Here is a 24,747-nt window from a genome sequence, read left to right as displayed (position 1 = left end):
GGAGGAGCAAACAAAGGCTGCATTTACATGTGAGACAGTGCTGCAGAGTATATTCAGGCAAGTAGTGCTGATGTATAAATACAGTGATCCGCCTCCCATCCCCCTGTTTAACTGCTATAAGCAGTGTGTAGCTATAAGCCACACCCAACACAAGCTATTGAAATATCAGCTGATGCAGATGTGAGGGTCAAGCCAGGGAGCTGAAGGAAAAGGGGGAATGTTTAGATACGGTAATGTCAGATTGTGTTGTTAGTTTTAAACATGACTGCGAAGGCCTGTGTTTTTCAGACTTAGCGTGCGAGCGACTGACAATGGTCAACAATATATGGCTGGCAGCTGTGTTGATTAATAATTAGATGAGCGAGGGCTGTTGCAGATAATGGATTTGTGTGAGTGTGAGAGAGATAATGACAAAGTTGTGGCAGTGCTGATGTTTGGGAAAATGGTGAGATAATGGAGGAATCCGTCGTAGTGATACAGTCCCACTAGCTTTCCAGCTTTAGTTGGATGCCTGGTGATGCTGACAGCAACTCAGGTCTCTAAGCTGTTTGGTTAATTTAATGATTGTTGATCTGGTGGCATCACTGAACAGGCTCAGTTTTTGATCATTAAATAAAAGCTCAGTTTGATCATGTTACTAATTTAACTTTGAGGCAAAACACTTTCAAGATCAGGAAGCTTAACTCTACCTTGGGTAGTAAGTGCACTGCACTCTCAGAACTTTTCCCTTCTTAACCACCTTGCGTCAAGGAGACAAAGCTGATGAAACCATCAGCTTTTGATCGAAAACAATGCAAAATGTGTTAGTCTTGAATGGCAGCTGACAACTGGTATGCAATCCGCCATTCAAATGTGTTGCTGATAATGATCCTTGTCGTTACAAGGTAATGAGCTGTGTAACCCAGTTTTTATTCAGTGTAACCATACTTGGCCTACATGCAGAAACAGCATCAGATTAGGGTGCATGCAACAAAGCCTAATATTGTCTCAGTAAACCTTTTTATAGCATTCATTACATAATGCATTCCAGCCATTTTAAAACATCAAACTTATGCAGTCTGGTCACATGACTTTTATATACGCCATGTCCTTTTGTACTTGTTTTATAGCTATGTTTCTGTATTTCTTTAGTTTTAAAACAATTCCAGTGAAGTTTCTCAACACAGACATGGGCTTTCTGTTTGTGGTGGTAGTATTAATGCTATTTCTCTTTGTTATATGAACCTCTGTCAAGCGAAATAAAATGTAAGGGATACATTTGAACTACGCTTAGTGTATTGATGATTTACATATAGTACACAGCTGTTGATACTTTGAAGTTATATTTAGAATTGGTCATGCATATCGTGAAATTGGTTACAACCGTTTTACAAGGCTTTCAAAACTCAATTACTACCTCTAAGGGCCAGTCACCATTGACAGTATGCACATTACAGTTGTACAATTGTATATATGATTTATTTTGACAAAAATAATCAGACAAATCTCAATGTGAAATCTGAGTGCCGTAACGTTGGGACTTAATCTTCAGCAGTTACATATGTGTGTTGCAGTATCTTTTCACAGTCCTTTCAGGATGATCGTTTACAGTTGTAGCACCTGGTCTGTGTCCCTCTGCCTTGGTTTTAATTGAGAAAAGAAGTTCAGACGTATGGGGCCTAGGTGCAAATGAGACAATGACGTGTAACTCTGTATATGAGAAAAGGTTTGTGGGAGTGTGTGAATATTTCATCTGAGGTGTGAAGATGGATTCATAGCTGGCAATTGCTTATGCTCGTGGACGTTTTTAAAAAAAAAATAGAAATGGCACAATAAAGATAGAACAGACAATTTAACATAGTTTTCTCAAGAGGTGTACTTGATGACGCTTGAGGCCTCAGTAACCTACATACATTTGAGTCTTGATGAGGGGAAAAAATAAACTTACAGAAGTGGAATGTCCATTTTCCTTCTATTGTCATTTATGAAAACATGAAGATGATAAACCTACCTGCATTTTTTCCCCTTAAAGGACTGTAACAAATCCAGCCAGTCCAGTTTCACTGAGGCAGGCAGGCGTAGGCCTTAAATTAGGAGAAGCCGGAGCATAATCAGTCAGGCTCATGGCACTGTAATGTAAACATGAGAACTAAAACAAATATACCTCCGGATTGGCCTGAACAACAGATGACCGTATTATACTCCCTCTTTTTCAACACTTGCTTTTGACTTATTTATGCAGCTCTGAAAAATATTGAATAAAACAAAGTAGATGTACCAAGTGTACCGTTTATACCATCATTAAAGTTTTAGAAAATATACAGTTACTGCATAAAAAAGCAGATACCTACTGTAGTTTGAAATTTCCCACTCCTAGTCTATACAGCCTCAGTGGGGCATAGTTGTTGTGGGGTGATGGAGAGAGTCTGCGTACATAATGAGAAGAAGCTCCGAGGAGAGGTTCATACTGGAGAAGGGTCCTGATCTTATGCATATGCCACACAGGATCTCCCCATAAGATATTAATGCATCATGGCTGAAAAAGTACTAGCCTTCCGCTATAGTCATTATTTCAGCGTCAACTCTGCTGAGGGTGTGTTCAGAAAGATTCAGGTTGTCTGTGTAGTTGATGTTCAGTGCTTACTCTGCCATTGAATCTGACTCTTCTTTATGCATGGAATGGGGCCTGAGATAAGACTATTACCCTAATTGTCTGTGTACTTAAGGATCTGTTTTTTTCTGAGACCACTTTGCTGTCATTGCTACCTGTGTTTCAACTAAAACCATCAATGCCTTTTAGTTGCTAGTGCCTTCTGGATTACTTTGCTACTTTACCAGCTGCTTGGCAAGCAAGTTAGGGGTCATATTATCATATGGAAAATCTGTCTGGCTGATGAGAAACATAAATGATAGCAGCTGATCAAAATATGGATGCACCAGCCGCTGTGGCAGGTGGACTAGCAACATGACATATCCAAGAAAAGATGTTGATGCATTTGTCCGCGATCTTTTTCTTTGGCATTAAAGTGCTTTAATATCAAGTAGGACTCCTGGTCTGGGGAGTTTGGAGGAAAATATAACCATACAAGAAATATCCATTACTAAAGGCCCATCTGATGTTTTAATAAATGTGGTACATTAAAGTCAGCTATTGTAGAATCATAGACACTGCTTAAAATATGACTTTTTTTGTTCATAACATTCTTTATCATTAAATTGACTTTAATCTGTGCTGAACCCTTTATCAAAGCATAAACATAGATACAAAAGCCTTCAGACAAATCAAAACATACCAACATGGAATCTCCGGCGTATTGCTGCCAGAAGGGGAAATAACCTTGGGGAATCACTTAACGTCATCTGTTTAAATAACAAGCAGGTGCAACTTGTAAGAAACTCATTTACAGTATTTGTTTTAAAAGTGGCTCATGTACCATATATCCCTATGTGTAGATATAGAGATGTTATGATACCATTTTATCCTCCCCAATATCAATTTCCGATTCCTGAACTTCTATATCAGCGATACCAAGTACCCAACCAATACCAGTGCGATAAAAAGCTGTATGCTACTAATCTTAAATGTAGTGTTCTGATTGCTGTCATTGATGTATAGCCTGGCTCAGGTTGAACCCTTTTGAACCCTTTTGTAAAACATGGGCAAATACATACAGAGAATGAATGCAGAATTTGCTTTTATTATCTAGTTTGACAGTCAGTCATAGCAGAAAAAGAACAAACTACTTTATGGTAGATTTCTTTTCAGTCTTAATTACGTGGTATTAGATCGGTGCATAGTGCATCGAGTCTCATACTCGCAATAACCGTTACCAGTATTTTTAGGCAAGATTGGAGGTATTTCCGAAAAATGGTATTGGAACAGCTCTATCCTTGTAAAATGAAAAAAGAGAACAAGCTTCATGAGAGCCATGCTAGGAGGCTGTAGGCCTTTTTCACAGCAGACATTTTGACCTGACATAGTTAGATAAATACAGGTGTTACTAATAGCGGTAATCCTTTCTATTCCATTTTTTTTTCCATATCTCACTTGATTTCCCCATTATTGGTTTAATAGCCTCTTTTTATTGCAAAAGAGACTCAAAATCATATTGTTGAGCATTGTCTTTGAGGGATATCACAAATGTCACATCAGCTTTTTGAGAGGGTGACCACCTGCATCTCTGAATCTAATGCATATACTGAGAGGAGAAATACATTTTCACTAGAGATATTGATACTATGATATTGATTTTATTGTATTATTAAAACAAAGGCACTGGAATATTTTAGGTTTGGTCTGAGGTACATTTCTTGTATCAAAATATGATTCACTAACCAAATCTACCCTTGGGTGAGGAGAGGTTTATTTAACAGGCCAGGCTTGACTGATCACAACTCTCTGTGGGCTGGAATTTGCTTTTCTAGGCAGCCTACCTGCTGAAAAATAAGCTCATATAATCATCAGATGAAAGCACTGTGCCGCTCATTCCCTTTTTTGTTTCTCCCTCCCCCTCCTTTACATTTTTTTTCCTAATATAAATTTGTTTCTTCCCGCTTGCTCAAAGCCATGCATCCGATGTTTCCTGTGAACAGGCATGTTTTAAATATGCTGATACTACAAAGCAGCAGGGTAGCAGGAAAATATCAAACAAAATGGTGCTTGTGAGATCAATTACATGATAGAAAATGGAGGTTTAAGTCTAGCGTATATGCAGCAGCGTATAGCTGTTCATATTTCAGGGCTTGCCTGCTAGCCGTCTAATCTCTTTTCCCTCACTTTTTCATTAGGAATAGCTGAAGCTGTTTTTTTAATTGAGAATATTCCTAGTTAATCCCTTGCAGGGTGTGAATGTGTGCTTGTGTGTGTGATACACAAACATGTTTTTGGATCTGTGTTGCTTGTCTTGGAGTTGAAAGTCATGCATATATACATGTTTGTGTGCGTGTGTGTGTGCGAGAGCCTCGTCCATTTTTAAAATGTTTGCTGAATAAAGCAAAAATCCTGTGTGGCCATGTGCACTTTGCTGATACAGTATTTGTGTTTGAGAGGAGGTATGATGGTGCTGTTACTACTGTTACCAGTTGTGTGCTGTGTGGCACTGAGATTATAGCCTTCCATTCATAAGAAGGGGGATTTCCTGACAAGGACCAGCACTACAGTCTCAATAAGCCCCTCAGGATGAGAAACAGACACAGAAAGAGAGAGACACACACACACACACACACACACACACACACACACACACACACACACACACACACACACACACACACACACACACACACACACACACACACACACACACACACACACACACACACACACACACCACTTAACACCATTTTTGAAGGATAGTGCGTCACACACAATTAGAATTATAGAAAAATAGACACATTTGAAGGTGATGAAGGTCTCTCTGAGATGCTGAAGCACCACATTGCAGTCTTGGCCTGCAAAGCACTTTCCTATCTTGATTTTTAATAAAATCAAACCCTCGCACATACACTCCCAGTGGCGGCATGCCAAGTAGGGCAGAACAACACTGGGGGATGGAGGTTATTTGGCACAATAGGAGGATGCCAAGCAAGCCTCCAAAAGCAACTAGCCTACCATTCTTAGGAAAAAGCTAGTGGTAGCCTATCATCAAGGATCACTATAATGTCAGATCAGGGGCGGCTGTAGTCTAATTAGAGATGTAAGATTGTCTGGAGGATGGCCTTTTTAAATCCTGGTGGGGAGGCAAATACATTGCTTTCATCTCCATCAGTAGCACACATTAAGGGCAGCCAGCACCATACCAGGTGGAAATGCATCTAAATGTGCAAATATGAAACAAGGTGGTGTGGAAGGTCTGCTGTTGTAAAATTAGAGAAGATAGGCTTCTCGTGGGCTAAAGACATCAGGAGAAGTGAGAATTGAAATATATTTATTCTGGTATCCATTAAGACAAAAATGTTATTAATACAATAACGTGTGTGCGTGTGCGTGTGCGTGTGCGTGCGTGTGTGCTGCTTTTGTGTACTGATAATCATTTGAGTAAAACATTTTACAGAAAGTGAACATACAAATAGGTTTCAAGATGAAACATTATGTTATCAAGATGATTAAATAAAGCGCAGCTTCCTACTCATACCAACAGCACTCCAAACTCCTTATCTCATTTACTGCTTTAATTATAGAAAAGAGAACATTTCATTGGCTTTACAAAGACTATGGATCACCTTAGTCATAAAGGACTACTATGGATCACCCTAGTCATAAAGACATAAAGATTGATCAACCAAATGCTAAGCAATTATAATCCAGCTTGCTGCATGTTTCATACCTTTGTAACAGTTTTGAAATTAAGATCCGTAACACTGTGTCTTTCCATTTGTTCCTTAACTGGTTACAATTCTATTCTTTTTCCATTTTTTTTTTATTTTATTTTTTTTATATATGCAACAGAAAGTACATGGCAGTTTTCGCAAAGTTTCCTGTCAAATGCTTTGGCATTTACTAATGTGCCTCAATGTTCCCAAAACCAGTAGGCTTGCATAAAATATTCAGCTTGTTGAGAAGACTAAGTCAGATATACCGTATACTGTATACTGGGTACTGTGTTAAATGAAATATGGAGCACTAAACTTACCACATGTATTCCTTTGTACATTGAAAAACATTTGAGGCCCCAAATATGTTGCAGTTATTCAGCATGTATTTAAATATGTCAACATCTTTTTTTATATATTGGCTCTGTTAGACAGTTATATGGCTTGAAAGTCACATGTTTGATACTGTATGCAAATTAGGTTGACCAGAAGTTCTGTCTTAACTACCTGGTTTGAGTTTTCAACTACTTTGCCAGAGGGTAGGATTACGTATAAGTGGAAACATCTTCTGGAAGAAACTGTATTCAAATAAAAAAACATTGTCAAAAACAAGACATTCTTCTGCATCAAAGTAATTATTCTGAACAATTCAACAGTCAATTTCTCAACTTTCTAACTTTAGCTTACTCGAGTGTTAGCCTTCAAACATTGGATGACAACACACATGACAACACACATAGCCATCCTCCTCCTCTAATTCAAGGTCAGCTGACTTGTGTGCTTTCTATGGCATTGGAGCTGCATGTGCGAAAGCTCTATAGCCTGCTCTGCACATCATGGATACTTGACTCTGACCCTGAAGAGAAAAACTGACTGCTTCAGACCTCTTTTTCTCACTAAGAGTTTCATTTGAAAGTGTTCTCTCTCTGTGTCTCTCTCTCTCTCTCTCTCTCTCTCTCTCTCTCTCTGTCTGTCTGTGCCTGGGTGGTCCTTTACACTAGCCACAGCGGGGTGGAACAGGCTGTAACCATCACTAAGATGTGGCTTGTGCTTTGTGTGTGTGGAATATATACTTAATGATATTACGCTCCAACTAAGTCGTGCTGCTCTTGTAAATGCGCTGCTTACATACAGTATGACAGTACCTCGGAGCCACCTCACCAACATGGTTCTGTCTCTACTGGCTCAATGGATGATTTCACAGCCCTCAAGTATCTTGTTTCACTGTCCAGGTTTTCCCATATGGGGATCAGAGAGATGCTTTAGCCCTGTTATAGGCTATTAGTTGCCGAGCTGCTGGCTGGTGATGTGACACTGGTATTCTGCTACATCTGTATCCCAACCAGCTTTTATTTGGTAGAGGAAGAAAAGTGTGTTTTGTCTCATTTAGCCACTTTATAGTTTTTGTTTTTTCAATTCTTCTAGTTGTCACAGCTGTTTTTGTTTTTTCTATTCATCGTGTCACTCTGACTTGGCACATTTATGTATCAATCATTCATAGTGTCATTGGACATGTGTTGATGCAGTTTTTATAGGAAGTGATGTCACCATGAACATTGCCGCCCACATTGCCAAGTACAGTCCCGAGTGCATGTTGCATGGCAACCATAAAGTGTCATTGTCAAGAGGATTTGTGAAATGTAATATGACCAGAGGGGGGGCAGGGATATCAGAAAGAGGGGACAGCTCTTCGGCACTGTGTTGCTGGAAGCATCGGCTGCTTTTTTGCTTTACACATTGTAGGTATGTGTTTGAGCATGTGTGTGTATCACCTTGCTCTGTTTTTGTCACCAGTAAGGGATTTGAAAAACTAGTGGCTGAACTACTACGTCATTACGTTCTGATCCTTGCATGTTATGTTAATCTAGCATTTAAGTTCTTGATAAAATGAGAAAATGCTCAGTACCTTTCATTTGTCAAGTATTTAATTCACACAGTGGTATACATAAATAGTCTTTACTTAGTTTTTACATATACACTATTAATTGAATTACCATAAAACATGCTATATTGTGATATATATCGTTATCAAAATATGAAATGTCCTATATCTGGATAGAAGATTTTGGCCATATCTTCCAGCCCTAATTGTGTTGTACCACACAAAATACAGTTTAGTGGATGTCTGTTGAGTTATTGTGATTATTTTATGTTATCTCAGCAATGTATGAAGAAAGACATGAAGAATATAAGGGCTTTCACACCTGATGTCCGTTTCTAGTCCACTTCCCTGGTGTGCACCAGAAGCGAAGATGAATAGTGTTTTTCTTTCTTCTTCCGGCTAGTCTGGTTCAATTTCACACCTATTCATTTGCTCTCGTCAGAATCAGTTGATGGCGTGCTAAAGTGAACCAAATTGTAGATGAACTTCAGCTTAATAAAGGTTTGGGACAAAAAATGGAAAAAAAGCACTCAACTCATCGGTAGGCAGATGCCTGGTGCAGGCGCAATAACGCAGATCCTTAACTGCTCCCCAATTGGTCAGAATGCTGAGAATGTTAACAAAGTGGGTGGTACCAAAGTCCGATCACATTCTCACAAACAAACCGCACCAGAGTTTGTTTGGAAGTTAACCTAGACCACCTCTTCTACCAGGTCTCGGTCCGCTTACTTGGTCCACTTCTGGTGCGCACCAGAGTACGATCGCAGCATTCCAACCTGCACAAACGAACCGTAGCAAATTACGGAGCACACTCAAGTTCAATTCAACCAAACTAAATAAGGTTGGTGTGAAAGCGCCCTAAGTCAAATATCATTGGCGTCTGCTTATATCAGTCTATGTTTGATGTTAACCAGGATGATGCTGCTAGAACCACAGAAATGAAATTAGGAAGCTTAAAGACCTGCCCTCCCTACATCTAATACACGGCATTGAGAAGATTTTTCTAAATGGCAAGGTTGTTGAAGAAGCTAATATGCTTTCTTCTTAACATGTTGGCTTGCTCTCCCTTACAGGACTTGCATGTTGTTCTACAAGCTGACCTCCTGTCCATTGCGCACACTTTGCATCTTACCGGATGCATGTTTGCAAGCAATAGGATATAACTGGCAAGCGTGGGAATCTTTGTTCACACTAGATATGAGTTCCTAATATAATCTCATATGAACCTACAGGGACATCTTTCTCACAAGAGACATACCTGCTCATGCAACAGTCTGTCTGAGTAGGCCTTTGATTTTGTGTGTGTGTGTGTGTGTGGAGCACAGAGCATGTTTGCCTTTCTCGGAAGGCTTTGTGGGTCTGTTATGTGTATGCAAACGTGTTGGAAAGTGAGAGAGTGAAGATGGCATTTTGTGTCGCCATGATAGCAGTGTCTATCTCCCCCCCCATAAACATCACACTAAGCCAGAGATTTGGCGCCTGCGGCTTCCAAAAGATAATACATGTGGAGAGACACAAGACTGGAAGTGTGTGCATATGTGGTGAGAGAATATATGGGGAAAGGTCACAGAAATAATATGACTGTGTGTTAAAGAGGATGAAGAACTGGTGAAAAGTAGAAGCTTATCTATTCATCGCGCAATATGCTGCTATCTGGGCCCATGATATCATCACATCCTTGCAGTCTGTCTTGGTACTACAATTGTACATTAGGCCATAGTGAGCATTTCAACTTGCAATGCTTAAAGGGGAAACTAACTGCCAAATTCTGATCAAATGACAATGATCTGAATCTGTAGACTAGGTGGGAGCTTTAGCAAAGCACTGAATTTCTTTCTCCATAAACTCAGGCAGCAGCTGCTATTGTGAAGATGTCGATACATGAAAGCATTTCAAACTATACTTCACAAGGTCCGTTAGCTGTATCTATGTACGCTGGGGTCAAATATTGCATGCTGACAGCTGAGATTCTCAGAGAATACAGGCGACTGCTGCAAATCAATGTATTGTTTATGCACTGCAGTGCAGTAGATGGAAATCTATGAGCTTGTTCCCCTCCATCTTAGTTATTGGTGCAAACCTACAGGGGGCTATGCAAGTGTAGTCTACAATGAAATGAGCAAATGGTTTTCAATCTTTATTTTTCTTCCGCAATACATGTCAATGACATGCTGTTTATTACTGCTACGGTCTCAGCGACAGCCTCTTTTTTTACATCTGTATGACGACACTTAAAGACTGGATTTTGATTCTACACATGAATTCATTTAAGGCTGCAGGTGACGATTATTTTCTTCATTGATCAGTCTGTCAATCTTTTTGCTGGATTAACCGGTTAGTTGTTTGGTCTTTTAAAATGTCAGAAAATGAAGAAAAATGTCGATCAGTGTAATCCAAAGCCCAAGATGACATCCTTAAATGTTTACCTCTTTTTTGTTTTTTGTCAGTTTATTGTCATAGAGACGTTTACCTAAAGACTGTGCAGATGATCACAAGTCGCTGGCATTTGTCAACACAACATGCTCCTACTGACAACAATGAAGTAAACGTTACTGTATGTACTTGTACTCTCATATTTATGGTGGGCTTTTTCTTCCCCCAGGAAAATTGTCATCAAGATTGGGAAGAAGAAAAAGAGAAAGCCAGAGTCTTCAGAGGAGTCGGATGATGACCCTCCCCCTCGGCACACTTCTAAAGACGACTCTGTAAGATTAAGCGCACGCACACACACAGACACACACACACGCACACGCACACAAACTGACATCTAAACCTACAGTACAAGTCACTATTATTGTAACTCCTGGTAATGCCTGGGGATGCTTGGAGTTTATTACATCATATTTTATCATATTAAAATATTAATCCTAAACTGTGAGACAACACTTGAATTTTCATCGAAAGTTTTTGTCCGTCCTTACTCACATGAGGTGTTTATGTTATTGCATGAGCTAAAAGCAAACCAATGGGAATTCTGGCTCTTTTTCTGTTGCCTTTCTGGTACAAGGTATTGAGTTAAGTGGTGTCCTCAGTCTGACTGTTGACACTGCTGCTGAGCCTAGAGAAATGCTTTAACAATAGCTTTAGTTTGAGTCTGGGGGGACTGACTCTGGTTCACACATGGGTGATGCAGTGGGTGGCTATCTCAAGTTCACATGCTTCTCTTTGTTAATGATGGAGACATGATGGACGCATGATCAACACAGCACACAGCATTATCTACGGTAGGTCAAAGCAGCAACAATAGCACCGGCACACAGTTAAATGTATGTCGTTTTTCCTTTAGATAATGCAGGATGACCACTGCTCCACCAGGCTGGATCTTTACTAAGGTGCTTAAAGCATCACTGGGACTCTTTTAGGAGAAAGAAGTTCTGTTGCCACAGCAGCCGGTGAAATTTAAATCCTCCAGAGATTTTGTCTGTTTAATAACATTACACTTACAGAAGCCCTGAAAGGCAAGGTGAAAGACAAAAAAAGCGTGTCCAAACTTTTGACTGGTACTGTAGACCTTGTGTGTATCTTAAATCCCCTGAAAGTGATGTACAAATAATGTCCAGGTGTGAACTTAACTTGCTACTTGTTGTTACATTTATTTTATATATTGCATTTCTTGCATCCAGGTACATCATATACACATTAAGTAGGCTTGTGCTGCCTGCAGGCACCATTATCATTAAGTAGCCATGTGCAGCATGTAGTCTCTTCACTATATGATTTCAATACATTATGTTTACACTGTTTAACTCATGTCAGCACCTATGCACAGTCCCATTATGTTTTTCAGACATTTATAGTTAACTAATAAGGAAAAACATTTTGTTTATGCTGCATTTTGCTGAACTTTTTACTTCCCTTTGTATCGTGTGTCAGGCACGGCTTTCAAAACAGACTAATTAAGCCTCAAAGTTAATCTCGGCTGTACCAGAACCTAAGTTTATCTCCTATGTGGAAGATAGTATCTCATACGTATGAGAGATATCTCCTACATAGGAAATAAACTTAGGTTTTAGCCAACAATGCCTAAACCTTGCCTTTCAGGGCTTCTGTACTTGAGTAAATTAAATGATCACACAATTTTAATTTTGTGAAAAAATCAGTAGTGATGATTCTATTTTCCACGATATACAATGTACACACCGCTGTGGAACAGTAGCGATTGCTCACCTGAGGTTGAGATTTTTTTAAGGTACAAAGAAAAGTACCAGGGGGGAGGGTGTCTGATACATCATAATATAGATAAACGCTGGCTTTTTTATGTGATCAATAAAGTGAAGTAGGTGACATGTGAGGTTATCTTTTCTCACTGCTAAGTCATGACTGGTATCTGCTATGTTAAGAGTTACATGTCTGAATGAGTGGGGATGACAAGTGACTTGGTCTCCTCCTTTGCCCGATCACCTCTCTCTCTCACTCTCCTTTCTGCCTTCTATCCGGACTATTGCCTATGATATAGTTATGCTCGTTAAATGGCGCCCCTGGTCTTAATTAAAACAGTCTGTTGATGACTCATTTAGGATGATCTTGTGGAAGAAGTCAAAGTAGCATGACTGACGGGTAGAAAAGAAACATGGCCACCTCAGGGGTTCAGCCCTGTAGTCATGGCATGTAGCAGGTTTGACTTTCCAGCTTCTGGTCAGCTTGTGTTTGGGGATGTAAGGGTATATCTCCATGGGGATATTATACTCCACACCTAATTAACTTTGGCTCAGTGGCATTTATTCCTAATTAACTACATATTATCATTAGGAGGGGCTCATGTATTGATGCAGGATACAGCAGCCCACGGATACGATAATTATCAAGGCCTGACAGGAAGGAATAGAAAAAAGCTGGATTTTAAAGCACTCTTGTTTTGTGTAGGGAGGGTTTCTTAGCAAAATGGTTTTCAGAATTTCTTCCTTGGTTTATTGAAATTTAACAAGGTTACTCATGGTTTATGTTTTTTTCATGAATGACAGGAGGATGGAGAGCTCATATTACCCTTTTTAATATGTGTTAGTGTGATTGCTCAGTGCTTTTTTGATTCATGTTTATCATCCATCTCAAAGAAATATAATACAGTATTTGTTGATATAGGGATTTGGAGAAAATAGTGTCAAATGAAGACAGGATATCATCCTAATGTCATTTTATAAATATATGAATAGCGTTAGTTCTCTTAAAGAGCTATTAGATTATACAGTCAGAGATTTAAGAACTTACATGAGTAAATGTTGGATCAATAGTAACCACAATGTCTGGGAATTGCTTTTACTTTGATTTACATGAACTACAGGCAAGATGAATTAGCTTACCTAAGCAATAAGTAAGCCTCACACTCGGAGCCTGGACAATAAATCAGCCATGAATCATGATTGAGAGAATAGTGTGTACTGTGTGGTTTACTGCTGAGATCTGCTTCTGTGATACACAAGTGTAAAATAGTGAATTTGCCTTATCTGATGTACAATTACAAGACATCGCAAGGGCGACGAAATACTGGTATCACAGTATACCAAGGTTTGAAACCTGTACATTTGCTTATGCATAGTACTGAAATAAACATTGCATACAATTTTCAGAAGGGAGACTTTTTACGCATACTTTCATTTATTTATATATATATTTATATTTATTTATTTATTTATTTATTTTTTTTTCTTAAATGGTTTCAATTATAATAAAGCATTTGTTCAACCAAAAAAAACAAACATTTTTTCTTTCTTTAAGGGTCAATCTTAGACTAATTTGCAAATGCGTATTAAAATTGAACCTCTCAGTTCATTTTCAACGGAGGTTATTAACAGTGCAGACCAAAAAGCAACAAAACGTGACCTACAACCAATCACATCAATAGAAAGACGTCACGATGAACAACACATGCAAAAGACCAACATAAACGTTCTCAAAATACAGTTAGACAGTACACCAAATGTGTTTCTGAAAACATTTGAGGTAACAAATGGGCAATGAAGTCACATAATCTTGATGAATATTTGATCAGCGCTGCCTATTTTGACAGTGGGAGTTTTGTGAGCCTGTTACTCTGGACGCAGTATGCCAGTTAGGTTCGGTAACTACATTCTTCATTCTACCCATCTTAAACCCGAACCACGTAAGATTAATAGTTGTGATTGGCCTGTCCAGGTTTTTGACGACTGGAAATCTTCCTGATTGTGAAGGGGGGCCAGAGGTACTTGCCAGAGTAAATGAAACATGAGCTTGGCAGATTCAGCTGGTTCCAAGGCTAGGTCATTGTTAATGTGATTTTTGCTGAGGCGGATATTGTAAAGTGAAAATCTCCTACCATTGCAACTGAAGACAGTAGTAAACAATATTCGCCCATATAGTGTTGCATAATGGCGCAGTATGCATGAGTGTACAGCACATGTGCAGGATGATCAATGATTAGCTCATTGGTTCCAGCAATGTTCACATCTGCTCAGTCAACATTAAACCTGCCCCAACTTCAAATTTACTTGGTAGAACCATCTAGGACATTGTAGGGTTACTTACTGACACAAACCATGGTTTACTTTTTATCAAGGGTGAGATTGAGGCATAAAATCATCCAGATCAGATGAATATTTTTTTTGTGTTTCTTCTGTCTTGTCTTGCTTTTCTAGAAGAGGCGATCCAATCGACAGGTGAAGAGAAAGAAATACGCTGAAGAGCTGGAGGCAAGGTTGTCAGATGATGAAGTCAAGGTTATTGTCAAAGCCAAGAAAACCAACACTGCAGCATCCAAGCAGCCTGCTGTTCAACTCTTTGTAGTAAGTATTTCTTCTTACAATTTCCTGTAGTATTAGTTGGCTTATGAGCAACAATCAAAAAATTTGTGGCAATGATGCACCATGAATATTGGGGAATAGAACTTATTTCTTCAGTGAAAAACAAAAACACATTTCAGAGAGGAAGAACAGCAGATATGCTCAGTGAAGTATAGCACAGCCTGTTCTTTTCACCAACACAATGTGACGTACAAACCAGGACCCCCTACAGCTTTTCTGTACAGACAGAGAAGATATATAGTCAGTGCCTATATTTTAATAATTTAGATGCAGAAAAGAAATAAGGATGGGATTATTGATGGCAGCTCTGCTCGCAAACATTTTTCTTGACAGACTGCTTACCGTTGTCTAAATCAAGTGTGTGTGTGTGTCTGTGTGTACGTGTGTGCGTGCGTGCGAGCATGCGTGTGTGGTATCCATAAGTATCCTCATGCTCATGTAAATGTCTCCTTTAGTAGAAAGAAAGAAAATACTGACATTAAATGTTTAATGTCCATTGCATTTATAGGAGAATCCCAGTGAAGAGGATGCCGCTGTTGTTGACAAAATCATGTCTTCTCGTGTTGTCAAGAAGGAGGTAGTCGTTTTCCTGCTTTTTAGTGATTGTGAAAGATACTTTAAATCACTGCACTATTAGGATTAATATTGCGATTATTTTACTAGGTATTAAGATAGGAATTATGACATCATTCCATGGGTATCTGTATCTTTTATAAACATATTAAACATGTACTACGTTGGTTCTAAATAACATATCTTTATGATATAGAATAAAATAAGCCAAGTTAAATTAGAACTCAATTTGAAGTTTGTAATTTTCTGTTGTTCTATCATTTTGAACCTCTCTACAGGTCTCTCCAGGAGTGGTTGTCGAAGGGGAGGAATATTTTGTAAAATACAAAAACTAGTAAGTTCATTTGCGGTTATTTGAAGTTGGCAACTGTTTCTTTTAACATAATTCACATCGTGAACTAATAATAATATTGTGATTGTTATTTTTATTTAATATATATACCTGTAGTAAGTGTGATCTGTTACTAGGTATGGTTCCAGACGTTACTGTTTCAATTTCCTAAATTTTAAGACAAATTCTTCAAACTAAAACTAGATAGATGTCCTGAAAAGCTATGTGAAAGAATTCTGAATAAGACCTATGTGATTAGCAAGCATACATACAAGCATCTCAGGCTTCACTGGCATAGCTTTCAGTAGAGATCAACGACTTTTTGAACAGCCTGTCAGTAAAAAGAACCCTGTGACCTCATCTGCAATATGTGATTACACCTTCTGGTGTACCTCTGCGGTAACCGCAGATGCTGTTTAGAATGTGTTTTTCAGTGTTTCTCACCTTCATCTGAATGTGTGTGTGTGTCAGCTCCTACCTACACTGTGAGTGGGCCACAGAGCAGCAACTGGAGAAGGACAAAAGGATTCAGCAGAAGATCAAACGTTTCAAGATGAAACAAGCACAGAGGGCTCTCTTCTTTGCAGATGTAAGGCTGTGTGGCTGTTTTTGTCTGTGGACACTGTATACTGTTTATGTGCACTCTCATATTTTGGCATTTCCCATTAACAGGTGTGTTTTCACAATTTGATGATGTGTGTGTGTTTAGTTTACATGCATATGAAAGTTGTGTGTGTTGATGTTTAATTAACTTTTTTGTCTGTGTGGGCTAACACATCTGTGTGCATATATTTGAATCCCTTTGCTCGCTCACTCGATACAGTAGTGATACTGGTCTCAGATTCCAGATGGTGAGTGGGCATTTAGGTTTATTTTCTCCTTTTCTCTCCCTCTTATCTTGTTTCTACCGCTCTCAGATGGAAGAGGAGCTCTTTAACCCAGACTATGTAGAGGTAGACAGAGTATTGGAGGTGTCGTATTGTGAGGACAAAGATACCGGCGAGGTAAAGTGAATCCTCTTTCGTTGGTTAATCATATGAGTGTGTTTATTTGTGTCTACGTGGCTGAACATGTTTTACTCTTTTTCTTTTTTTGTGTGTGTTTTTTTTTTTTTTTCATTTCTTTGAGTATATTCTCGACTCTAGTGCTGCCTTTGTATCTGAGAAGTGCTCAAGGCTATCCTAACGGGCTTCCTCGCAGCCCATTGATATTATAAAAGCAGGCCTCGGCCTTGCTCCAGTCTTTTTTTTGCCCTCATTCTCCTCTGTCTGCTGCAGGAGGTGGTGTACTACCTGGTGAAGTGGTGCTCTCTGCCTTATGAGGACAGCACCTGGGAGCTCAAGGACGACGTAGATCAGAGCAAGATTGAAGAGTTTGAGCAGCTGCAGGCAGTCAAGCCAGACTCGCGGAGAATGGTAAGCCATGCCCACCGGCAGTCCTCACTTATTGCTGTATTTCCATTTTCTTCTAATACTTTCATACTTTTTTGTTGCTGACCAAATGATCACTCTCACACAGCAAAGCGAACAAACCAGGAGACTCAAACACCTGCTGCTGCTAGTCACTTCAAGGGCAGTGAATGTTGTTTCTACTGTAAAAGTAAAAACATGACTTTGTTTTTGTCAAATAATATTTCCTAGTTAAAAGTACTCTACTCGAAATACTGGGGGGAGGATTCTGCTCCAGATTTCATGTAATTTGTCCTGGATAAGAACAATTTGAACAGTCCCACTAATATTGTTTTTCAGATTATATTTCTTCTTGCCACAGTCACCTCCCTGTCCTCCAGGAAAATTTCCACTCTGCCTCGATGTTTTTTTAACGTTTGGCTCTCCTGTTTCCCAGTTTTGACATAAATAATTTCAGAAGTGGTCCCGGAGAGATGCATTTCCGAATACAAACCCCTCCACGCCACTCTCTGTGTTTCCCTTTTGTGTAAAATCATTTCCTTCATATGTAAATGTGGAGTTAATTTCAAAGCACTCAAGTTAACTCTCCATTTACAATTTGTCACTCAGGAACGGCCCCCAGCCAATCTGTGGAAGAAGAGGGAACAGTCGAGGGAATACAGGAATGGCAACAGCCTCAGGGACTACCAGCTAGAGGGGGTCAACTGGCTTCTCTTCAACTGGTACAACAGGTCAGTTTTAGATAATATATATACATAAAGTAACATTAATAGCATTTCAGTCATGATACTTGCAGAACCACACACATGGCACACTATATACAGCTCCAGGGGGGGGCTGTAGGTTATCTTAAACCTGGACTACATAGTCACATTTGATACCAGTAAGCTCTACATGTAACCATCCATAATTAAACAAAACAAGATCTAACTTATTATATAGCTATATAATATATTGCTTACCATTTCAGGAATAATGAAAACTACTACTACTACAATATGTAAGGAATAATGTAGAGCGAGCGGGTCATTATCTCATATTAAACCCTAACAGGGTGATACAGGGTAATGCAGGTTTAATTACCCGCTCGCCCTACATAATCCCACTTATTACATAGATACTTTATGAAAAAAATCAATAATTTCACACAAAAGATTGATTTAAAAATAATTGTATTGATTTAAAAGTGGTCCTCCAGACTCTATGATCAGAACTGTGTCCATAGCAACGGTCGGTTTTGCAAAATAGAATGCTGTAATCGACTGTTGAAGTCAGAACTGACTATTCAACAAAGCCATGTAATAAAACAATTTTATACATCCAGTGAGGGAAAATACTGGAATGAATATTAATATCAAAATGTCATAGATTATCATACCTTTCAAGCATATGCTTTAGCAGGGGGAAACACTTTTCATAGGTAAGCTAGCTTCAGTATTTTTAGATAGAAGACTAATAGTAATTCTAGAATACATCTCGCACCTCAAGCAAAATACATCTTTTAACATGCTGTATTTGCTTGTAAACTTTCAATAATCCCATGCCAATAGAGTACTACTGTATATTTACTGATTTAAAGACTTTACATCGGCATTTTTCATTTCAAGAGGATACCTCTTGGGTGCTTTAGGTTTGCAGATAATGAATAATAAATCCCTTTTGCTGCTTGTGTGGACGACACTTTGATTTGGCTGTATTCACGTTATTTGGTTGGACCTGCGAGGAGAGTCAAATTTCCTGTAAAAGGTGCACACTGCTGCAACAACAATTGCTTTCCTTCGCCCACGTTCACCAAAGAAGTGCCGCACAGTACTTCTGGAGTACAGAGTGTGTGTCAGTGTGCTTACATTAACCCTGGGAATCGGCTTTATGTGTAAGCATGCAGGAGTTTGCGTATGCCTACGCAGAGAGATTCATCAAAAGTAGAGAGCAGCTTAAGAGGCCAGTGGGAATATCTGCAAGTTGCAATTAGCATCAAGACATAATACCCCCACCCACTGGACAGCTGAATAAATGGTTTGCTGGAGAACACCGCACAGCAGAGGCAGTTGCATATGCCATTATGTTGTATTTCATCTCTTTAGTCTGTTCGTACTGCTGATGATGTAGTTTTCTCATCATATTTCGCTGTTTATTGTTTAAGTATCATGGGACTTTTGCATTTTCCTTGTTTTTCTTCCTTTCCTCTTCTTGTATTTCTTCGTTCATCACCCCCTTTTTTATACCCCCAAACATTTATTTAGTTAACATTGCACCAGTACAAGAGTTACCTACAACAAAAACAAGACTAACCTATAGCAGAAATGCTCTTGGTCAATACATGCCACTTAGTATTAATGATACAGGCAGGCATTTTTGATTTGTAAATGCTTCATCACCCCTCACTACACCCTTGCCTTCAATGTCCTCTGTGGTTTTCATTCCACCCCAATTTTATCTCCACTTATTCTCTTCTAACCCTTGTTATCAACAATTGTCAGACGAAACTGCATCCTGGCAGACGAGATGGGCCTGGGAAAGACCATCCAGTCCATCACATTCCTAGAGGAGATCCATCGTGTGGGCATCAAAGGGCCCTTCCTCATCATCGCTCCACTCTCCACCATTGCCAACTGGGAGCGCGAGTTCCGCACTTGGACCTATCTCAATGTCATTGTCTACCATGGGAGCATGGTTAGCAGGCAGATGCTCCAGCAGTATGAGATGTATTTCAGGGATGCACAGGTAAATGGACGGATCTTTTTGCCTTTTATTTTTACAGCACATTTTTGTGATCAGGATGTTAGCTCACTAAGCACAAATACTGTTATTTTTTTAAGTATAAATTATACCTACATAGTAATCCCACAACAAAATCAGCACATGACCCTCAACATATTACACATTGCAGCACATGGAGTATATTCTATACCATTCTCATTCAGTATATTATGCAAGTACAAAAAGGGCCAGTATTGAAAGTCTAAAGCCCTTCTAGTGGCCTGTAAATCATGTACTTTTCATTATACATCATACATTTCTTGTCAGATGCAAACAATATTCTATACAATTCTGTTCTATGCAATTATGCACATTTTAGGTTTACAGAGCAGTGCGGCTTTTGCTTTTGTATGTTTTAAGAAAGAAACACTGTAGATCACCTGTAGAGAGCAAGCAGGCTGATGTTGAAAGAGGAAAATATTTTCTGTAAGGGAAGAGGTTGTCACAAAAAATGTCAGAAGATGTATTTTTTGTGACATTGTTGATTCTGTACACTTAATTAGTGCTACAGATTGTGCTTCATTTTCTGAAACCCATGAATTCTTACTGTGTTGGGTAAAGAAACATTTTATGAATAAATGGGTCATAGTACTAACACAGCATATAACAAGATTTAAAGAGGGGCAGGAGCCCAACAGTAAGTAGGCTGCTAGGTAGTTAGTGAGCCTTTAGCAGACGCTGTCTGTGGTTGGCAGGCCATGTGATGTGTCACAACAGGCAGTTAGAAGCTCTTAGCATTCAGACGAACCGTAGGAGGAATTAAGGAGAACAAGTGCAGAACAGAGCAGAGCCGCCACCAGGCTGTCTCCCAGGCTGCCTATGATGTCATAACAGCCCCCGAGGGGAGCTCTCTGTCGGCGCTGCTCAAGCATATCAGAGAGAGAGGCTCTTCTCCAGCAATCTGTTGGCTGGCTGGCTGTGGGAGGGGGTTATTGGATAACTGAGTATCCCTCGAGGACCGTTGTCAAGGCAATAGATACAAATGGAGAGGCGGGGTGAAGAAAAGCCTCCCCAGACAGACAAACAAACAAATAAACAAACAGCATAAATACTCACAAGCAGGTGTGCTTTTCTGTGTGTTTTTAGATTGTCAGCAATATCTAAAAATAGCATGTGTTTGCTGTCAACAGCATAAGGTTGCAAATTAGTAGGTTTATAATGTTAACAGTTACATACTCATTATTTTCTCTCAGAAAACAGCTCTTTTTTCAATTACAAATTCTGCATCTTTCAATTTTATAAAACATCCAAGTACAACAAATCAATTAAAATCATTAGATGTGTTTTAACACCTCTGTAATTTCTTGTACATTTTTTCTCTGTAAAATTGTGAATGTGTCTTTTATAAACGCTTCAGAAACCATTTTGACCAAGTTTGTCTTATATCATTCACCTTTTTGTCTTAAGGGCCGTGTGATGCGAGCTGCCTACAAGTTCCAGGCCGTTATCACCACATTTGAGATGATCTTAGGAGGCTGTCCTGAACTCAACGCTATAGAGTGGCGCTGCGTTATCATCGATGAGGCCCACCGCCTCAAGAACAAGAACTGCAAGCTGCTAGAGGGCTTTAAGCTCATGAACCTGGTACGTATATCGTCAACATAACAGAGAGATAGAAAAAAAACAAACTCATTTTAAATATGTTCATTGCTAAAGCTTTCTGGTTTAAAAACTATTTCCACCTTTTTGATTTAAGTGTTTCTGTCATCAAGGTCCTGTCATTCTCTACAGTAGACTATCATCAATCATCAGATGGGACGGAAACATTATCATCTTGCGCGTCTTGTTGTCTTTCAGGAGCACAAGGTCCTGCTTACTGGTACTCCTCTCCAAAACACGGTGGAGGAGCTCTTCAGTCTGCTCCACTTCCTGGAGCCGGCACGCTTCCCCTCAGAAAACACCTTCATGCAGGAGTTTGGAGACCTCAAGACTGAGGAGCAGGTAAGCCCACAGATACAACAGGCGGGGCGCCCCCTAGTATAATGATAGAGGAACTTTATATATATAATATAATGCTACCCATTTTTGGACTGTGTATTGACACAATTGCTCACAAGAAAAATGCTTTTTACCTTTCCTTCTACATATTGCTGTTTGGCATTTCATTTTTAGGCAGACAAACTAAAGAGATGCTTGAGGAAAGACCATTCTTGAAGTGTGGTGCTCATGCTGAAAGTTAAAATGTTTGGAATGGCTAAAACTCAACATGCGGAACAAAATCTAGAAGCTCTTTGTGCCTGTGGGAATGTGAAAATCCTTTTCATAGTTGCTGGTGCTGTTAAAAAACACTTTTTCAAAACATAGCAGAACTGATGCCAGACAAGGGCCTGTATGTTTAAAAAAAGATTTTAAAAAAGAACGCTGGTTTGGGTAAGCTGGCCCACTCATGGGGGTCTAGTAGTAATAAGCTGTGATGATATACTGTCAGCTGTCAACAAACTCGGAACACTGGTTTTAAAACGTATTTATATGAAATACAGACATTCTACTATACATCAGGACTGGGCGATATGACGATTTCTTGACAAAATGATATGAAAATGTCTATCCTGTATATTTTTCCATATAGTTTCTATCACAATGTTGAAAAACCAGTTGCTGAACTGCATTACGTCAATATTTACTGTATGCCATTTGGATGATGCTCATTATGTTCATTTTGCACTAAGCTTTTAATAAAATGAGGAAATACTCAGTACTTTTCATTCATCCGAGCCCTAATGTGTGGTATTACACAAAGTTGTGCGGATGTCTGTTGTTTTTTCCCTATATAGTATCTGTGTACTACACAATATCCCCCAGCAGTGACTGAATGTCATAACTATAACTCTTCTCACCTTTGTGTCCACAGGTACAGAAGCTTCAGGGTATCCTGAAGCCCATGATGCTGCGCCGGTTGAAGGAAGACGTGGAGAAAAAGTTAGCTCCTAAAGAGGAAACCATCATTGAGGTTGAGCTCACCAACATTCAAAAGAAATACTACCGTGCCATCCTAGAGAAGAACTTCTCTTTCCTGGCTAAAGGAGCTGGCCAGGCGAATATGCCCAACCTGGTCAACACCATGATGGAACTGAGAAAGTGCTGCAACCACCCCTACCTCATCAAAGGTAGGATGGTACATTTTTAAGGTTAAATGTGGGTTAATATACAGTATATAATAATATTAATATAGTTGAAATGTATAGTTGTGATATTGGCAGGCAAAGTAGTAGGTAATTCCACAGTTTTCTGTTTAGTCTTCAGAAAGTGCTGTTGGCTTTATTTAAAGAGTAAGGCACTCACTATAATTTGAGGTTGTTACATCAGACTCTGCTGTTCTGCCTCAAGAAAGCAATGAGAGTCTCAACAGATTTTGAAGTCATTGCATATGCACATAATCTGTCGAGCATTCTTTTTTTGTTCCCTTTTTAACTAAACCACAGTGTCACTTCTGGACCACTTATTAAGTATCTCCTGAAACGATACTATAGCATTGTAGAGTACAATGAAATAAGGTGCACTACTCCTGATCAGTGAAATAAAAGATACACAAAAACATCACAAAGACAAAAACAACTTGAGCAGACAAAAATCCACAGCTGACGACACAGGTTCAAACCTAATAAGTAAGATAAATAAAACCAATGTAATTTTTACTAGACTAAAAGTCACTATAATGAATGTAACCATAAACATTTCACATGTATGGATGTAATTACAACACTGGAAAAACTGTATACAAAGAAGTTCAAATGTATATAACCTTATTGGACATTTGGGCAAATCAAATCTTGTAGAAAAAGCATGAAGCATGATGTATCTATGTCTTTGCAATGTTAGGGGCAGAAGAGAAGATCCTAGAGGACTTCAGGGAGGTGTATAGCCCCACTGCCATGGACTTTCACCTACAGGCTATGGTGCAATCTGCCGGGAAGCTGGTCCTTATTGACAAACTACTGCCCAAGATGAAGGCCGGAGGGCACAGGGTGCTCATCTTCTCTCAAATGGTGCGCTGCCTGGACATCTTGGAAGACTACCTCATTCAGAGAAGGTAATGGTGACAGATGATGAAGGATTTGTCATGTTATAGCTCAGACTTAAGAATTCCCTACACAAGTCTGCAAGTGTGATTTTAATAATATTAATCTTTTGAATACATAATTTCCAAAAAAAACTTAATGCATTGCAGTAAAGCAAAAAAGCTTCTATAATAAGCTCTTCAGTCAGCATGTATCATGAAACACCACACACATTAAATGCAGGAATTAATTCTGTTCTGGAAAACCAATGGAATTTTGAATGGTAAAGTATGTACTTACACTGTTCACTAAATGGCTTCATGCCGGTTAGCAGCAGCATTTTTAATGATTAGTAGTATGGAGCCTGGTGTTTCATCACATCAACTGATTCATAACAGCACCCGTCCATCTCTGCATCCATTTATCCTGCTATAACATATCATAGCATGCACAACAGGAAGTGTACACTGTTAACCGGCATATCATTGAACTGTGGGAGGAAACTGGAAAATGATCATATATCCAAACAGTTCTCACAAAATGACTCCATGTTGCAAAAATTTTAAAAATAAATCCTGTCAGTTATTTGAAGAGTTGATACATATGCCATTTTAATTTATTTTTAGACTGTAATTTCGCAGTTCCACAAAGGGTAGTAAACAACCATATTGGCCTCCAAAATGTTTTAAGTCATAAGATTCACAGGTCACAGAATTCTAGGTATTTATTA

At 39.1% G+C, this 24,747-nt stretch overlaps 1 protein-coding gene across 5 annotated transcripts in view; it reads left to right on the top strand.

The window, feature by feature from the left end:
* The window catches only part of chd9 (chromodomain helicase DNA binding protein 9), a 70,997-nt gene that overhangs the window by 27,639 nt on the left and 18,611 nt on the right, over positions 1–24,747 (top strand). For all 5 annotated transcript variants that reach the window (XM_083912817.1, XM_083912816.1, XM_083912815.1 and 2 more), the window contains 13 exons: positions 10,776–10,878; positions 14,782–14,928; positions 15,455–15,523; positions 15,798–15,853; positions 16,322–16,439; positions 16,768–16,854; positions 17,128–17,265; positions 17,869–17,990; positions 19,740–19,983; positions 21,427–21,603; positions 21,817–21,960; positions 22,871–23,126; positions 23,839–24,049. In XM_083912817.1, the coding sequence (XP_083768943.1) occupies positions 10,776–10,878; positions 14,782–14,928; positions 15,455–15,523; positions 15,798–15,853; positions 16,322–16,439; positions 16,768–16,854; positions 17,128–17,265; positions 17,869–17,990; positions 19,740–19,983; positions 21,427–21,603; positions 21,817–21,960; positions 22,871–23,126; positions 23,839–24,049 (1,872 nt within the window). The remainder of the gene's footprint in view (positions 1–10,775; positions 10,879–14,781; positions 14,929–15,454; positions 15,524–15,797; positions 15,854–16,321; positions 16,440–16,767; positions 16,855–17,127; positions 17,266–17,868; positions 17,991–19,739; positions 19,984–21,426; positions 21,604–21,816; positions 21,961–22,870; positions 23,127–23,838; positions 24,050–24,747) is intronic.

The sequence above is a fragment of the Echiichthys vipera genome, assembly GCF_963691815.1.
Source record: "Echiichthys vipera genome assembly, chromosome: 1".
Lineage (NCBI taxonomy): Eukaryota > Metazoa > Chordata > Actinopteri > Perciformes > Trachinidae > Echiichthys > Echiichthys vipera.
Note: the sequence above shows the minus strand (reverse complement) of the source record. Positions and strands in the feature narration are given on the sequence as shown.